The 17,494-nt window shown below is 55.4% G+C and overlaps 1 protein-coding gene across 4 annotated transcripts in view; it reads right to left on the minus strand.

Annotated features, from left to right (window-relative positions):
• Positions 1 to 17,494, minus strand: part of CARD11 (caspase recruitment domain family member 11) — a 95,501-nt gene that overhangs the window by 36,178 nt on the left and 41,829 nt on the right. For 2 of the 4 annotated variants that reach the window (XM_074345580.1, XM_074345579.1), the window contains exon 2: positions 1,796 to 1,929. In XM_074345580.1, coding sequence (XP_074201681.1) covers positions 1,796 to 1,802 — 7 coding nt within the window. In that variant the 5' untranslated portion in view covers positions 1,803 to 1,929. Of the gene's footprint in view, positions 1 to 1,795; positions 1,930 to 14,808; positions 14,829 to 16,472; positions 16,647 to 17,494 lie in introns of those variants that run through there. The other 2 variants (XM_074345581.1, XM_074345582.1) reach the window with 2 other exon arrangements.

Here is a 17,494-nt window from a genome sequence, read left to right on the forward strand (position 1 = left end):
AGGATAAGGTCATCGAGCATTGGGATGTTAGGATGTGAAGGTATGTGTGATGCTGGGGGTTGCTGCAGCCATCCTGTGACCTGAGGACAAAAGCTAACAGCCCCAGATGACAGAGCAAAGAGATGGAAACAACCTGGGTCTTTGATGATGTCACCTCCTGGGCACTGAACTAACCAGCGCTGGATCCCTACCACCGCTGGAGAACTTCACATGTAAGATGACATGCCCTTTGCCCTACCTAAGCCGTTTAGAATCGGGTCTCCTGTTACTTGCAGCACAACGCCTCCCGACTGGTAGACGCAGCTTCTTAGTACAGAGACTTGCTAAGCACAGTGAGTGCACAGGAGAACTGAGAGTCAGGTGTTAGCATGCTTCTGCTTTGGGGGAGTGGCAAAGCCCTTTTTCCAAAACAGAGATCGAAGGGACCCTCCTACCTTATCCACAAGGAAATCACGGGACTCGATCTAGTTCAAGTCCGCCCCATCAATAACACCCCTGTGCATCTCAGCCGCGAGCGATGCTGGCGACGCAGAACTTCTGGAGCTGACTGCTTGAGTCAGTGCTCCGGCAGCGGGGCCTACTCTTCCCGGAGGCGTGAACGCCCACCCCGCGCCGAGTGCTGTGCTGGGGGCAGGGAATGCAGAGAAGTGGCCAACGTGGCCCCTGCCCTGTGGGGCACTAGAGTTTGACGGTAAGAGTGGGTGCCTGCGCCGCACCTGCGGAAGGGGCAGCGGCGAACCCTGCCAGCGGGATGAAGCGCCCTCAGGGTTGGACAGCTACTGTGTGCCAGCCGCCGTATCAGTCACCTCCTGAATATCCATCCCCTCCCGTCAGTCTCCTTGTGGACTGAACTGTGTCCCCCCAAATCCAGATGTTCAGGCCCTAACCCTCCACGTGGGTATCTGGGGACGAGGCCTCTGGGGCGCGTCAGACTGAGATGAGGTCTCGAGGATGGGGCCCACGACGGGATTAGCACCCTGGAGAGCGTGCTCCCTGTCCGCCAGGGGAGCACATGGCGAGGAGGCAGATGTCGGCCAGTCAGTGAGCTCTCACCAGGACCCAGATCGGCTGGCACTTTGATTTTGGATTTCCAGCCTCCAGAAGAGTGAGAAATAAAGGTCTGCTGTTTAAGCCTTTCAGTCTCTGGTATCTTGTTCTGGTGGCCAGGGCCGACAAAGACAAGGAAACAGCCCAAAGAACTTGCTCGAGGCCACACGGCGCGTACAAAGCTGGGTTCCCACCTGCACCTCCCTGGTGCCAAGGCTCTGCTCTGAGGTTCCTCTCCTTACACGGCAGCTGGCATTTTGAGGGGGAGTTTGCTCTGCAAGTGGAGGTAAATCAGAGCAGCCGAGTGAAGGATTAGCGTTCACACTGCGCAGAAGCTGAGCTGGGAGGAACATGGCTGGGCCACCTGCTCCCACTGGGGGACCGAAGACTAAGGGGTTCAGTGACTCACACACAGGCACCTGTCAGTGGTTGACAGCAGCTCTCGGATTGGACCACACGCTGACCTGACCTAGTAGGAGTGAGCATGCACGTCACACACCACAGCCTTCCCGCCTTGCTGTGATGCCTAGAGAAACCAGCCCGTCCATCAGGCAGACGCGTGCCTTCAGCAGTGGCGTCATGTATCCAAGACACCTGGACACCACACGGACGTCCTGACGGTAGAGAAGATAAATAACGTGGAGCGCCTCCCTATGCCTGGAACCCTCCTCTCGCTGCTCCCCCAGCGAGCCTCAGGTCGCCCTCACTTTATACTGATTTCACACAAAGGAGTTGATGTGTGGCATACCTGGCATGTGGTCGGTGCTCAGCAGACAGCAGCTGCCCTCCTGCTCCTGAGCTCTGACTTCTACTCCTTCTGGCTGGGGCTGGTCCTTCCCTGAGCCAGTCTCCTTCTGGATGTGGAGTCGTGATGGCCAGGGTCTGTAAGAGGAAAGATAATCTGACTTGGCACAAGGGCAGGGGCTGGGAAAAGAGAACCATTCAAGGCCCAAAGGGGCGCCCTGCTTCAGAAGAGGAGGCCAGACAGTTTGGGGACCTGCATCTCTCCAGGGAACACTGCTGCAGTGGACCACGGCCTGCAACTGCTGGGGGAGAAGGGCTTTTGTTCCCACCCCCGGAGGGCCTGGAAACCATGGCCCCAGGTCCCAGGACTCTGGGGCTGGAGAGGAGGCCAGGTGGTGACTTTGGGGTTGCTCATGGCCGGGTGGAGGCACTTTAGGGGTCTTGGGTATCAGACTGGCAAAGTGGAAATGTTCTGATCAGCGATGAGCTCATCAGGTCGAAAGCATCCAACCACACTCCTGGGCCCAGAAGAGTCCCTTTGTGATAGGAAGGAAGGGGACAGGGCACAAGCACTGAAGGAAGGACACAGCCACTGAGGACAGGACACACTGGTTAGAGCCAGGATGGTGGAAGATGCCGCTCCCAGTGGACCTGGGGCCTCTTGTACGCTCACTGCAATACAGTAGCTGCCAAGTGACACACCCACAGGCACCGTGACAGTTCCCAGGCTGATGGTGAGAGGCCCCAAAGTGCGCGGGGCTCCAAGTCCTGGAAAATCCCCGACCCTTCCCCAAAACAGTTGGAATCATCCTCCCATTGGTTAGCATATGCAATTACCCAGCCATAAAAACTAACCACGCCCACACCTCGGGGCCCCTCCCCTCCTGAGCCACACCCCGTTCAGTCTACGGAGTGTCTATCTCCACGGCCGCCTCTCTTGCCTTCTGAGACGGCCCCCCTCCGCCTATGGAGTGTGTATCTCCCTGAATAAACCTGCTTTCAGTCTGTCATGACTCGCTCTTGAACCCTTCTTGCACGAGACAAGCCCCTGTCTCCAGCCACACCTTCGCTGTGAGTTACGTCTCAGCCCCACTTGCCGTGGGTCTGGGCAGGAACACGCCGTAACCTCCCCAGGGCGGCGTCCTTAGGGTCACGGCCGGCCACGGTCCAGGCGGCCTCTCCAGGAGCCCAGCCGTGGCTGCGAGTTTTGGGGGAAGGGCTGGTCCTCCTTCTGGAGAAAGGAAGGCTGGGGAGGGGGAGGGGTGAGGCGCACACCCTGAGGAGGTGAGGAGAGGCCAGCACCTGTCCTGACAGCTGCCAGGGTCCCTTGGTGGGGGATGGCACCACTCAGGGGTGATGGGGAACCCGGGACGCCATCATTTAATCAGGAACTTGCTTGGTTTTGGCTTTGAGGATTAACCGCAGGTGACACCGGACCTCCCGGGGCCGACAGAAGCTCTTCTTGTAGGGTGTCAGCTTGGAGCGGAGCGAGCTGTCACAGACCCTCGCCCTGGGGGGTGGCGGCGACGTGCTTCTCTGGAGGACACCGCCTCCTCGGCCTCCTCACGGCCTCCCTGCTCCGCGGCTGGGCAGGCGAGGGCTGGGGGGCAGGGGATGTGCAGGGCCGGCCGAAGGCCCCAGCCTGGATCAGCCCGAGGAACAGAGGCACAGGGAGAAGATGGGTCTCTGCATTTGCATTTTTCTTCTTTTAGAATTGGAAGGAAAAGCTTTAAGAAAATTAATTGTCAGAGAGGTTTTTATTGCAGGAAAGGGAAAGCAGGTTTGTACAACGACCTGACATGCCACAGAGGCTGGGAAAAACCAAGGCACAAGGCACCCAGTAATGAGGCAGGACTTTCTACTTCTGCCCCTGGAATTTTGAGAAGTTGGTCCTAAGGTCGAGGAAAATGTAGAGACTGACTCACAGGTACAACATTCAACTGGGGGAGACGTCACCTCCGCCTTGCAGTCTGTTTCCTGTGCCAGGCACGTTGCCAAGCCTGACTGCTCAAGAACTCTTTGAGAAGGGCGGTATCACCACCACCATCAGCACCATCATCGTTGAGAAAATCAACCCTGGGAGACGCCCAAAGTCACGCAATTACTATGGGAGGCAGGATTTGGACCTCCTCTTAATCACTGCTATACGGCTCCTAGGATTGCCTTTTAAAAAAAAAGTTTATCTTCTAAATGACTGAAATATCACATTGACACACAAGCCTGAGACAGAAGTGAAAGAAAGCTCCAAGATGGCACTCTGGGTAAAAAGAGAAGAGTCGGCTGTTTCGTGAGAGACGAGCTCCCCATCACAGGTGCTGTTCAAGCACCATCAGCCAGCGATCCTTCACCCTGCGGTGAGGCCCATTAGCGAACAAGCAGAGCTCGGACACCGTCTTTGTTGTCCTCCACAGAAGAATAAACAGACACGCAGGGATCATTCGATGTTTGAGGAAAGTCTCCACGGGAAAGGAAGAGATCAAAAGAGACAAACTGATGCCAGGAACCTGCAGGAGGCAGACAATGCACAGAATAGGAGAAAACTGAAAAAAACACCATCCGAGAATTAAAATCCATGAAGAGATTAGATGTTGCAGCATAGTTGGGTGCTTTGACAAGGGAACAATCAAAGAACAAGAAAGAGTTCTTAGTGATTAAAGTAGCAGAAGTTGATAATCAATAGAAAGTCTTGAAGCTAGATGTGAGGATATCTACCCAAAAGTTAATAAAAAGTTTAAAGAGAAGAAAGATAAGAAAAGGGGGGGGGGATGGGAAGTAAGTTCAATTTAGAAGGTCTAATATCCAATAAATAGAAATCTTAGAAAGAGATGACAGAAGTTATGCTTCTTTTCTTATATATCTTTTGGGGATATGATACCAGTTATGGGATGAAATTATCAGAGAAAATAGTATTAGAAGATTCTCCAAACGTAAAAACGAGAGTCTTCAGGTTTGAAGGGCCTTTGGGTGCTCAGTGTCGGTACAATCAATGGAGAAGAACCTTCTCAGGCTGTCATTCTGAAATTTCAGGGCGCCAGGGAGTAAGAGAACCTTGAGAGAGACCCTCAAGGCTTCCTGGGAGAAAACGTCAGGTCACATGCAAAGGACCAGGAGTAAGTTTGGCTCCAGATCTTTCAGGAGTAACACTGGAAGCTGGGAGGCAATGAGGTGATGCCTTCACATTTCTGATGGAAAATACTTCTAAACCTAGGATTCTGTACCGACCCAAACTACTACTTGTGAAAAGAGAACGATGTTATTTTCAGAAAAGTGAAGACTCTATAAACATTAAGCTCCCGTGCACCTTTTCTAAGAAGCTACTGGAGGATGTGCTCCAGTAAAATGAGGGGATAAAACAATAAAGAGGGAGGTACAGAGGCCAGGAGACAGAGCAGCAAGGACAGTTCCAAGATGAGAGGGATGCAGCAAGAAGGAGCTGGCCACGATTACGGTGGGATCACAGCGGGACCACTAGAGGGGAGAGTGCCCGGGGAAAACGCTGAATGGTTATCTGACGTATTTGGTAATTTAAGAAATAATATTATTAGGGAAATGATGGGTCTGAGAGTCAGAAAAAAATTGAGGTCAGAGATGTTAAAAAAAACTCAGCAAACAAACAAACAAAAAAGAGAGACAATACTAACTTTGGGAAAAACCAAAGAGATAAGAAAGGAAACATAATCACAACATACAACTTGCCTCAACATGGACAGTATTTACGCAGTCATGATAATGTAACACATAAAACTGACCTAAATGTGCGGAGAGAATGGAGGGAGGGAAGTTCATGGAGTGGGTACTAGTAAAATGGAGCTAAATTATCATCTACCTAATGGTATGCCAATAAATAATGTCTTTAAGCTGACATATCAATAAACAGCAATGTAAGTACAGTATTTAGAAATGAAGAGGTAGAGTGAGCAGTGGCTGCCTCTGGGGGTCGGGACTGGGGACGGTGCCGGCCAAGTCGGAAATGGATGTTTTTCATTACAAGCCTACTTTACTTTTTAACTCTGTATGCGTGACATATGTATTATCCTGTTAAAAAAATAAAAATAACATACACCAATAGTTGGAAATCTGGACAACGCATTTAAGTATAAAGAACCGATCGGCGGGAGGCTATAGCTCAAGTGGCAGAGCGCACGCTTAGCACGCACAACGTCCTGGGTTCAATCCCCACTACCTCCTCTAGAGATAAATAAATAAGCAAACCTAATTACCTCCCCCACTGAAAAAAAAAAAAAAAAACAACCAACCAACCAGTTACCTCCATCCCGTGCACATGTGCTGTATTCTATCTTCGGTTAATGCTAGTGAGACAGCTCAGCCCTTTGTAAACCAGAAGCGCTGACTGTGTGCTGGGCACTTTACAGATGCCATCTTGCCTAAACTTCACAGGAGCTTGATAAAGTAGGTTTTATTATTCCCATTTTAGGATGAGGAGGTCAGACGAGAGAGTTAATAATGGGGGGAGATCCCACAGCCACTAAGTGGCAGAGCAGGGATTCCAACTCAACCCTCACTGACTCATCTAATCTTAATTGAACTAGCAATCATCACAGCTAACACTTAACTTATTAAGCACAGCATCCAATCTAACCAACCAGATACCCTGCTTCCTGGCTCCATATCTTCCTCTTTTTTGCTTTATTCCCTCATTTTGCTGGAGCATGTCCTCTAACAGCTGTCGAGGAAGAGGCAGGTGCTACAGGCAGACACTGTGCTAAATGCTCCATGTGGACCATCTCAGTTAACACAACAAGCCTATGAGGTGGAAACTATGACTACCCCCATTTTATAGAAGAGGAAACAGGACGAGAGCGGTCCGGCTGCCTGCCACCTGTCTGCCTCAGCTCCGCTTCCTCCTGCCCACCCTCCCCTGCCAAGCAGAGCTCAGCACAGGGCCTTACTCATAGTAGGTGTGCAATATATATTTGTTGGGTGAATAAATGAAAATCAGATGCTGATTAAAATAAACCACGAGGCTGCTATCACTCCAAGTCAGAGACTGCCAAGCCCTTTGGAAACGAGCTGTCTTTGTGGGACACACGCCTCTTCCCTCCGAGAGCCTCCCCAGCATAGAAGCTCTGGAATGAGAGGGGGGTCAATGGTCAGTGAGATAAATGCGTCTCTGGTTAATTGATCTGCCTGGGTGATTGCAGTGAGAGGCTTGAGATGGAGGGTTTAATTATTCCAATGAAAGCTCCATTTAATTGAAAGGACTTCTGGCAAAAAAAAGGGGAAAAAGATGATTGCACAGGATGATCTACTGCCTGCGAGGAAGGGCTGAGGAGACCCTGGGATGCGCCAGCGCTCAGCCGTCTCCGAGAGCTCTGTGGAAGAGAACCGCCGGTCCTTCCTCGGCAGTCTCTTTCATTCCTCCAAAAAGGGCTCTTAGAGAAGCAGCTAGAAAACCCCCCTGCACAGTTCTTCCCTGGCAGCCCAGCCGACTGTCCAACCTCTGTCTCAGCTCATCCAACAGAAATATCGAGATGGTAATATTCCGCGTGAATGAACACGGGGAGAGCAGTCAGCAGGGCATCACTGATACATATTTTGAAAGCAGCAATTATCATTTTAAACGCGCGGTGGAGTGGCAGACACGGCCAGGTGCTGACCCAACACCCCTTCTCCCTCACTTAGCAGCAGAACCCCAGTTTTGTCTGCAGTGTTACTGTGCCCATCTCTGAATGCCGCATTTCCAGCCTCCCTTGCAGCTAGAAGTGTGCCTGTGTGACACAGTTCTGGCCAGCGAGTTTCTGGGCGAGGCATCTAGGAAGGCACCGTAGAGGGGGCATCAGATGAGAGGCGCCCTTTACTTGTCCCGTTCTTCCTACCTGGAATGTGGATGCAATGCTTGGAAGCAGAACAGCTACCTTGTGAGCACAAAGACAAAGGCTACACTCTCGGTAAGACTGCACGGGGCACTATAAGGACGCTGGGTCGCAGCGAATCTTCGCGGTCCTGGGTCCGAGAAGAATAAAGTCCCTCGCATGCATAAAACTTTGATTCTGTTTCTATTTCTTGTAGCCAAAAATTATCCTAGCAGATATACATGCCAAATAAGAGCTACGCCTCCCGAGAAAATCACACGGATCCCAGCCACAGACTTCCGAGACCTCCAGTCGGAGCGATTCCTCATCTGTTGGTTGCTGCTGCTTTTTTCTAGATACAAAGCCAGAGTGAGCAAGCAGTCAGCCAGGACTGAGTACAGCCCGCGAACAAAGTCCCGCGGGGGCAGAAACAAACGGCGCGATTCCAGGAGGCGCACAGGAGGTGGGCAATCCCCGGCCTGCCGCGCTACGTCCTGCCTCGGATCCTCGGCGCTGCCCCTCTCCCTTCAGCCCACCCCTGGTCACGGCTCCAGCCTCTGCCACATCCACCGGAGCCTGTCTCTTCTCTTTAGCCCTCATTATCCCATATGCACCCCCGACCCCATCTCGAGTGACAGCCAAACTTCCCAGTCATCATCTCAGGAACGTCCTGCCCTCAGCGCAGGGCACTGCCCACCATCCCCGGGCGTCTCCTCGGGCACCAGGCCACCTGCAGTACTTCTCGAGGTGCTCCCTCCATCCCCTGCAGGTGGCCTGGGCAAAGGGCCAGTGGCTTCCCTGGAATGAAAATGTCTCACCCTGACAGCTTTCAGCAGAGGAGGAAGCGGCAGCAGGCAGTCAGGATTTGGGTGGGCGGGGGCGCGGCACGCTTACTGAACCCAGGAACCAAGCACAAGGCGAACGCTCCCCCTCCCCAGCCCCTGCCGCAAGTCCACGCTTCCAGCTTGCACCCCCCAGGGCAGGGAGCCTAGGGAGGGCAGACCCCTCCTGCATTGCCAACAGATACTGCTTTCCTCCCCGCCCTCTGCAGCTCTCACGTCCCCGCCACTACTGCAGGGGAGCTTCGTGAAAAGCACAGCTAGGAACGACAGATTTCAATCGTTCTGAAATGTGTATCAATTTATCACACTGGCTCTTTATATGAGCATTTGCTCCGTCTGGATTCCAGAGCCATGCACACAGCAGACTGACAGCTCCGATGGTCTCTGTGAACCGTGGCCGGACCCCCTCTGCCAAACCCAAATCCCGGAGTGCAGCCGCCCTCTCTCCTCTCGGGAACTGCCGCCTTGCTGTGGCCGGCCCTGACGGTAACGAAATACTCTTTTCCCTGCAGTTGCCTTCGGAGCCTGGTCAGCAAGCCCGCCTTCACTCCAGGGGATGTCAAGTCACCGAGCCCACAGCTCGTTCAAATTCTGGACCCCTCTGTGCTTTCAGGGAGAGACCCTTGGCTTCATCTGTGGGCTTGATAAATTCTCCACCTTTGACATATTCCTCACCATCTTGGTTATCGTTTTATTACCTGGCTTCAGTATCTGGGTGGGGAGAACTTGGAGGGTCCCCGGTCCCTGTCTGAGATCTCCAGGTTGGTCTGAAGACTCAGGTCACAGCCATGCCACCTAACGTGTGGTGGGTTTTCAATACACGTTTGCTGAGTTGACTGCTCTGACTATCTGAGGCTTTATGATGCAAACATTCCATTGGTGCAGAACTGTTTTCAGGAGTCACTCAGTCTGGAGGGACTGAGCGAGCGCCAGCGGTGTGACCAGCCCGGGCCGGCCACTCTGTGTGCCGCGCCCCGCCCTGGGCAGCGCGGCCGCCCGTTCACGCCGCCAGCAGGCTGTGCACGGACCCCCGTGCTTTCCACCCTGGTTCGTCCTTACTTCTGTGTCTGCTGCAAGTTCCTTGAGAGGAGGACTGTCACTCTCACTTGTGAATCTCCAGCCGATGCCTGGCACGCGGGGACCTCCCCGTACACCTGCTGAACGCGGCCACCGTCTCCTTCCAGAGTCCAGCCTGGAGACAGACGCGGTTCCATCACGCAGAAGCAGCCCCGAAGCGGGACACAGAGTGTATGTTTTGGTGCAGAAACCCTGGAGAAGTTAAATTCTGGCACAGGAGAGGTGGGCACAGGAGACCGCAAGTTCCCTCTGGTGTGGGGTCTGAGGGAGGCAGTTTGGAAGGGACAGAACAGGACACGGGGAAGGCACAGCCCTAAACGCGAGCACTTACAAGCAGCGTCCACTCCTGGGAGCCTCTGGGGACGGCGTGTGAGTGCGGGGTGAGCCCAGCGGCCCTGAGAATCTTCTAAGTGAAAAGGTTGGGTCCTTGCATTTTGAAGGAAAGGTCACCAGCGTCATCAAATAAGAGTGCCCTCGGGAAGCGGCCGAGAACGACAATTGGAAGGGTCTGTGGGAGCCACGTGCAGACTTACATCTTCCGTCTCGCTTGGCTGGCACCGGCATCCCACAGGAGCCTGAGACAAGGTTACACGGTGGGCTGCGCGGCGGCCGAGGCCTCTGGACGCCGGCGACGGGGGGTGTCTGTGGAGTTGGGTAACGAGGGCACTTCAGAGCAGACTTGAAGCAGGAGGGTAGGAAGCCCATTCACTCACTCACTCATTCATTCATCCACTGGACTAAGAAGGTCCAGGAGGGAGAAAGACAGGTGAGGATGAGACACTGGGATGTTCACACACACTGAGGGGTGATCAGAGCAGAGCAAAGGACGCAGAGAGAGGAACTTGAAGGAACAAAGGTAAGAAAGTCTCGCAGGTTCATGGAAGAAGAGGCGGGAGGGAGATGGAGGGAGAGGCGTCAGGCGGAGTCTGGCAGGCAGCCCAGCCTGGCCCTGATCTTAAAGGTGAGCAGCAGCTCCGAGGATGCAAATCAGAGGCAGGGCACAGCGAGGCGGGGATGGGGACGCGGGCCTCTGGGCACCTCCTGCAGCTCAGACGGAGTTATCTCCAGGGCCCAGAGCCAGCCTCCTTTCAGGCCTCAGAGGGAGCTGCACACACAGCAGACACGCGTCTCTTCCCTCTGTACATGTGAGACACACTGAAGGTCCATTTAGGATGGACGTGGCGATCGATTTAAATGCATTTCGAGTTGGGGGGCCGTCTGCTTTACGCAACGCCACAGGGACAGTTAAACGCCGTCACACTTCTAAACACATTTCCACGTGTTTGAAAATAACCGCCAGCGACTTCAACCAGCTAGGAGGCTGGTATCGAGAAAAACGCACATTCCAGGTTTCCTTCTGCGGCATGCGGTGCTGGCGTCGGCGCGCGAGGGGGCTTCTGTCCCCAGCTTCCGAATCCTCCCGTCACTGTCCAGGCGAAGAGCAACAGCTGAAGTCAGGGAGGTGACCCCGGCCACAGCAGGGGAGCGGGGCTCCGGCCTCCCTGCACACGGGGCCCCCAGCGCCTCTCTCTCGGGAGGCCTTTGGGCTGGCGCAGGAATCAGCAGGCCAGGCTTTTACGCAGACCTCAGACATCCGTGCACAGCCCGAGGTGTTCAAGGCTCGAGGACAGAACTGTACTTTCTCATGCCGCGTCCCTGGGCGGATTTCCAGGCAGCAGAAGAAAGCAAAGTGGGAGCTGGTTTGAAAGTTGGGGGAGAGGGGCTTCGCGAAGACGGGCAGTCTCTGCAGACTTCCTCCACCATCCCCTTAGAGGTGGAGGGCTGGGGTTCCACACGCAGGGCCCACCAACAAGCAAGAGGTAGCCCCTTCCCTCGAGAGTTTAAAATACATTGCACTTGTTGCTGTGAAGTGACACCATTTCCCGAAGAAAGACAGGGGCTGTGGTGGTGGTGTGTGTGTGTGGGGGGGGGATTGCAGGAATTCTGCTCTTGTCAAACAAAAAGAGTCAAATCAAAAAATCTTTCCATAAAGAGACAAAACCAGCAGCTTCTGCTTCCCTGTGTTTTGGTGGAAAGGGTGGTCTTGAAGTGGGGGAGTCCTGGGCTCTGCCATCTTTGGCTGTGTGGCCTTGGGCATGTTGCTCAACCTCTCTGAGCCCCCATTTACTGTCCTGTAGAATTGGACACGCAGCACCCAGCTCTTAGGGTTGCTGCGGCGCACGTGGCAGGCACTTAACCGCTAGCACTTAGTTGACCCCTTCGGAAGCCGGTGGCAAACTCGCGATGGGGGAGAAGCCTCTGCCTCGGCATCCTGCATAGTTACCTCCACACGAAACAGATTTTCGAGAACAGCTTTAAAGATCTATGCTCAATCCTTTTTTTCTGGGCTTCTGATTTGCAGCTCACCCCGCTGGTGCTGTTAGCATCTGTCCACCACGTTGCTCACTATCCCCTGGGCAGGACCATCTCCTCTTTCCTTGTCCGCCCGGTGGCCTAGTAAGCGTCCTTCACAAACGGGCGTTTAATATTTATAAAGTGATTGATTTCCAATGGTAAGTACTGGCTCTCTTTTCCTTGTTACAGTTTCCTCTCTTTAGCGGCTAAGACCTTCATCTCCGTGTGTGGGGAGGGACTTCACTGTGACAGCCGCTGACAGGATCACATGCCCTTCATTCGTACCCAGCATGTTTTGCTGCGCCTGCAATTCAGATCTGAGCACCCATCCATCCGGTACCCTCGATCAGTCATGGACTGGAAGTTTAGAATACCCTTCTCTCCAGCTTCGGATCTGCAGGGACAGAGCCATCTTGTCACAAATTACCTCTACTGGGTGAAACGTGGAAAAGCCAGCAGGCCCTCCGTGCTGCTGGGGAGAAGCCTTCCCTTGCCAGGGCTGCCAAACATCGCATCTGTGTGCAACTGGATTTTTGCAACGTGCTCCTTCCCTGGGGCACTCTCGGAGTCTGAAGGACCTGCTGCATCTTCAAGGAGAGCCCAGCCTAACTGCTGGCGTGCTGGAGTTCAGTTTCATTTGTGGAATCCTAATCCTTTGAGGATGGATAACCCACCACCAGCCAGCATCTTTGGGAGTCTGTCTAACGCGTCACTCCATCACCGTGGAAGGTAACGGAGGTTTACATACACCTCCGCACCAGCTGCCCCTCGGAAGGCTTGAGGCCAGACCACGCCTGGGGCGCTGTGGGTGTCCGACGCCCAGCGGGCACTCGCTCCAGATCAGAGGAGGGGCCCCGAACGACTCAGTCCCCAAACCCACAGCAGACGGCGAGGGTGGAGGCAGGCGGGGTCTCAGAGGAGACTGCTGGAGTGCAAAGAGCCGGAAAACCTGCCCTCCACGAGTTCCGTGCTGTGGGCTGCCGCCTGATGCAGGGCTGCTCTAGACCGCGGCCCTCTTCCTGGCAGAAGAGGAACCACCAAGACGCGGTGGGTGGGACACTGCAGGGTCCAGCAGCGAGTTTTCGTTTTTAACTGGCCAGGAGAGGAAGACAGGCGCCTGGCTCGCTGGGCGGCACATGTGCTCGTTCTGGAAGAGGATTCACGCACAGCCAAGTGGGGAACAGCGCCAACAGCAACCTCCCGGTCCTTCCGGGACCGATGGCCGGGCCTGTGGAGGTTCCCTGCACCGGCTTGTCCCACCCCCGCTCTTCTGCGTCTCGTGGCAACATCGCCATTCACTGGAGACATTTTCAGATGCGTACAGCGCGACGCCTCCACCCAGCACTCTTACTGCCCCTGCTCTTAACAACAGTGAGCGCTTCCATGGGAGCGGAGTGAAATTCCACCAGAATTCCTCTCCTGAGATGCTCTGCCAAAGAGATGGCAGGGGAGCAAATGAGCTGAAGTGCGTTTGTTCAGCATCCGCCATGTTGGAGAAGAACAGGCTTGTGTGTTCAGTTAAACGTCAGGCTTCACGTTCGGGGAGGGAGGAGGAGGAAGAGAGACTCAGAAGGGTCTCTCGACTCAAAATTAACCCCGAAGTAAACAGCTCTCTGGTGGAACGGGCCCCTCCCACCCTCCCACCCCCGCAGCCCACGTTTCAATTAGCTCTGTGTTATTCTGGCTCCCTATTACTTTGGATAACCTAGCCCTGCCTGTAACTAGTTGTTAGAATGCACCAACTATCGGCAGCTGGAGAAGGCTGCCCGGCGCTGCAGTCTGGGGTCGCTCAGAGTTATCTGCACAAGATGGAGCTGCCCCAGGGGTGGGTGAGGGCCACTGGCCAAGTTCCCGTGTCTCCCACCTCCCTCTGCCCAGCTCCCCTGTGAACCCTCAGTGCCAGGGACCCTTAAAACAAAGACATCCCACACGCACAATGGAATACTGTTTGGTTGTGAAAAAGGAACGAAGTACGGATCCACGCTACAACCCGGACGAAACACTGAGAGCATTAGCTGAGTGAAAGAGAGTAGACGCCAAAGGCCACGCATTGTGTGATTCCACTGAGGCGAAGTGTGCAGAGCAGGCAATTCCAAACGGGCAGAAAGCTGGCCAGCGGTGGCCGGGAGCTGGGGTGGGGGATGGCGAGGGTGACCACTGCTGGGCACAGGGCTTTATTCGGGGGTGACGAGCACGTTTTGGGACTAGATAGAGGTGGTGGTTGCGTGACACTGTGAACGTGTTAAATACCAGGGAATTGCTCACTTTAAACTGGTGAGTTTTGTTACGCAGATTTCACCTCAATCAAATCAAATCAAATCAAATCAACAAAAACAGCTCCAACTTCTTGGGCACGGGGGATGTGCCAGGCCACCCACCAAGACTAACCCCCCCCTCCCCAGCCTTCAACAGCCAGGCTGGAAGGCACTGTGAACTCTGGGGAAGAAATAAGGAGACTGCAGCCGGGGAGGGGCGCCGTGGGGAGGGGAGCGGAGGGGTCCTGCGGTCTCGTGCCGCTGGCTCGTCCAACCTCAGGCTCCGGGAGACTTGGGAATCAGGAGAGGTCCCTGTGTCCAGGAAATGGCCAGAGAGAGGCAGAGGCAGCCGAGGAAGGTGGGGTGAAGCTTTGAAGAGAGGATGGGGATGGAGAAAAGGGAACAGGAACTCAGCATTTTGTTTGATACCGACAGGTGTGTGGCCGAGAAAGGGACGGAGAAATGAAGCAAGACACAGTACAGGGAGGAGAGCGGGTGGCAGGAGCCTGGGCGCGGGAGGTGCGGGGGCGGGGGGCTGCTCTGGTCAATCATGTCCCTTCTCTGACGGTCCCGAGCCCGTAAACACCGCACAGGAACCTGAGTCACTTCCCGCCATCCGGCCCACCTGCTTTAAAGCCACGCGCCACGTCGAAACATGTAAACACTGAGACTCACATTTTCCACGTGTCTGGGCGAGCTCAGGAGGGCAGGGAAGGCTATGCGCGGAGCACCTTCGCACGCGCTGACTCCCCTCCGCAGGAGCGTGAGCCACGCGCCTCTGAACGGGTGGCCATGCCCCAGTGCCTCTGCCCGAGCCCGCTGGTGGGCGCTGCCTTCCACTTTCCCTGCCACCAGGCGCCGGCGGGCACCAGCCGTGCTCTCCTGCTGTTTTACGCCTCCTGCACAGCTGTGACGGAGTCACACGCCCGAGTCCCCACAGAACGTAACTGACGGGAATCCGGGAATCTGGATAGCTTCTTGCCACGTAAGCAAAAGCTTATAAGTCAGATGCAAACCAGAGAGACTTTTTCTGCATGTGCCAATTGATACAGTCACCAATAATTAAGTAAGGCACCCATTAGAACTGCACCCAGACCCTGTGGATGGTTTTGGACTTAAGGTCGTTAGGGACGACTTCGGTTAGCAGTGGAGTGGGGGGACCCCACTGCTTTCACGATCACTAAACGAGTCCACGCAGGAAGCCAGGCTTGTGGGTGGCTGGGGCTGCAACCTTCTGCATCAAGGGATGTTGTCTGCTGTGTGAACGAGAGGCTATGAGTTTATCCATTTCTCATTGTAAAGGACACCTCCATGACCAAGCCGACTTTTTCAGATCAGTGATGTCAGTTTGAACACCGCCCCCCACCCCAAAGTAGTCTCCAGGCTATAATAAACAAAAGACCCTGCAGGGGCTGTAAGTTTGCAAAAGTTCCTTCAACCCCCAGGACTCAGTGGATTCCTGAAGCATTTCATTAGGAAATGAGGAACCTTCTCAGACGCCTCTGAGAGATGCTACAGGGGAGGAGGAGCCTCCTCCGGGGGGCCTGGTCCTTCTGCCTGCTCAGGAGCCGGTCACCTCACACGGCGCTGCTCCTCCCGGGGCTCTGGGTCAGAGGTCTCCCACCTGGTTCGGCCCGCAGTCTGTCTCTCATTGCATTTTGCTGGCGTCAGAGGCTGGGCCTGCGGTTAGCTGTCGGAGGACGGTTTAGCAACAGGCTCATTTCTTTGCAAACGGAATCTTAATAAACCTCGGAGGAGCTGATTGAAAGGCGCTCCCCGGGGAGGGCAGGACCCCCAGAGAGCACACAGCGGTGCGGCTGTGAGCTCCGGGGGAAGGCGAGCGCCCTGGCTTTCGGGGACAGATGCTCACACACCTCCTCTGCGCCCAGCTGGAGCCGTGGGCCTCTCTCTCCTTCCGCGGGAACGCCCCGCCCCCACGCCTCGGCCCTCTGCAGCGTCCTCTCTCGGAAGAAAGTTAAAAAACCCAGCACGTAAAAATGAGCGCGTTCTGGTCCAAGTCGATCATCAGGCATTTATTGAAGGGCTTCTCTGGGCCCAATTCCACGCTCTGCGCAGTCAAAGCTGCTGCATAAAATAGCTGCCCCAGCCCCGCTGTCCAGGGTCTCCCGTGTCGTTCAGGAAATTAAGACAGGAAAGGAGCACCGTGAAGCCGTGAGCACACGGCGCGGCCGAAGGCACGACTGCCGGGCGAGCGGGCAGGGGGCGCAGGCCACCCCCCGAGCTCCGCAGAAGATCCTCCCTGACCCAGGCTGCGGACTCCCCAGCTCGGCACCCGTGTGTCAGAGTCAGAGGGCCGGCCAGTCGGAAAGTATACTCACGTGTTTGCAAACTAGCTGGCTCCAGGCCCGGCTGGGGGTCTCTCCGCCGTCCTCTCAGATTCCCTCTCCTCCAGCGCGCTGGCTGCCGGGCCCCCAGAAAGTGCTGATGCTGCAGGGAGCCTGGCCAGCCACCCCCCCCCGGAAGCCCGCACAACACCCCACTCAGAGGCTGCCTCTATTTTTAGCAGGGGCAGAGGTGGGGGCTGGGGTGGGCGCAGTACTTCCCTTTTTATTTTTGTTCTGAGCAGAGGCTGTGGGTGACTTTGTGCAGAAGGTGGGGCTAGGAGGAGAGGAGGGGCTGTGCCCTCTCTGGCAGGCGGGGCGCTGCAGAGAACGGGGTCCTGTCTGCCCTGGGGGGCGGCGAGGATGGGGGGCGGGGGGGACGGGGAACAGGCAGGGCTCAGCCTCGACCCAGCGCCACACTTCCTGCTGACCCCTGCTGCAGTGCCGGACCTCACCGGGGACACCAGGTCCTGACTAGGAGAGGTGTTGAGGAAGGCCGGCTGGGGGGAAATGCGGGGCCTAGAACGTTCCAGGGAAGGTGCTTCCATAAGCCTCGCACTGGGCTGCCCACAGCCACACCCACCGTCACTCTTTTCTCCTCTCGACATCTCGGACTCCCCTGTCCACACCCTCCGTGGACAGTGACCCAGCTCCTCTGACAATGGTGTCTCCTATCTGACCAGCCCACCTGGACCTCACTGCAGCACGGCCGGGACCACCCGATTCCCTGGGGAGGCCCTGTGGTATAGACGCCTGGAGGTGGACTGGTTAACACAACGCTCTGAGAGCGAGCTAGCAAGGGAGTGGGTGGGGGACCGGGGAGACGTGCGAAGGTGGCCGGTCCCGGCACCCAGCGGTGACCCTAAAGGCCGGCCCCGCCCCCTTTCCTAGAAGCCGGCGATGCCCCTCCATCCCACAGGGCCAGTTTCTCACCCTTAGCCCCTCGGCCCTGCATAGCAGAGCCCAGATCTACCATTTCAGCCTAATTCCTCTCTATTTTTCAGCCTGTAAGCCTTTCC

The sequence above is a fragment of the Camelus bactrianus genome, chromosome 18 (genome assembly GCF_048773025.1).
Source record: "Camelus bactrianus isolate YW-2024 breed Bactrian camel chromosome 18, ASM4877302v1, whole genome shotgun sequence".
In the NCBI taxonomy this organism is placed as follows: Eukaryota; Metazoa; Chordata; class Mammalia; order Artiodactyla; family Camelidae; genus Camelus; species Camelus bactrianus.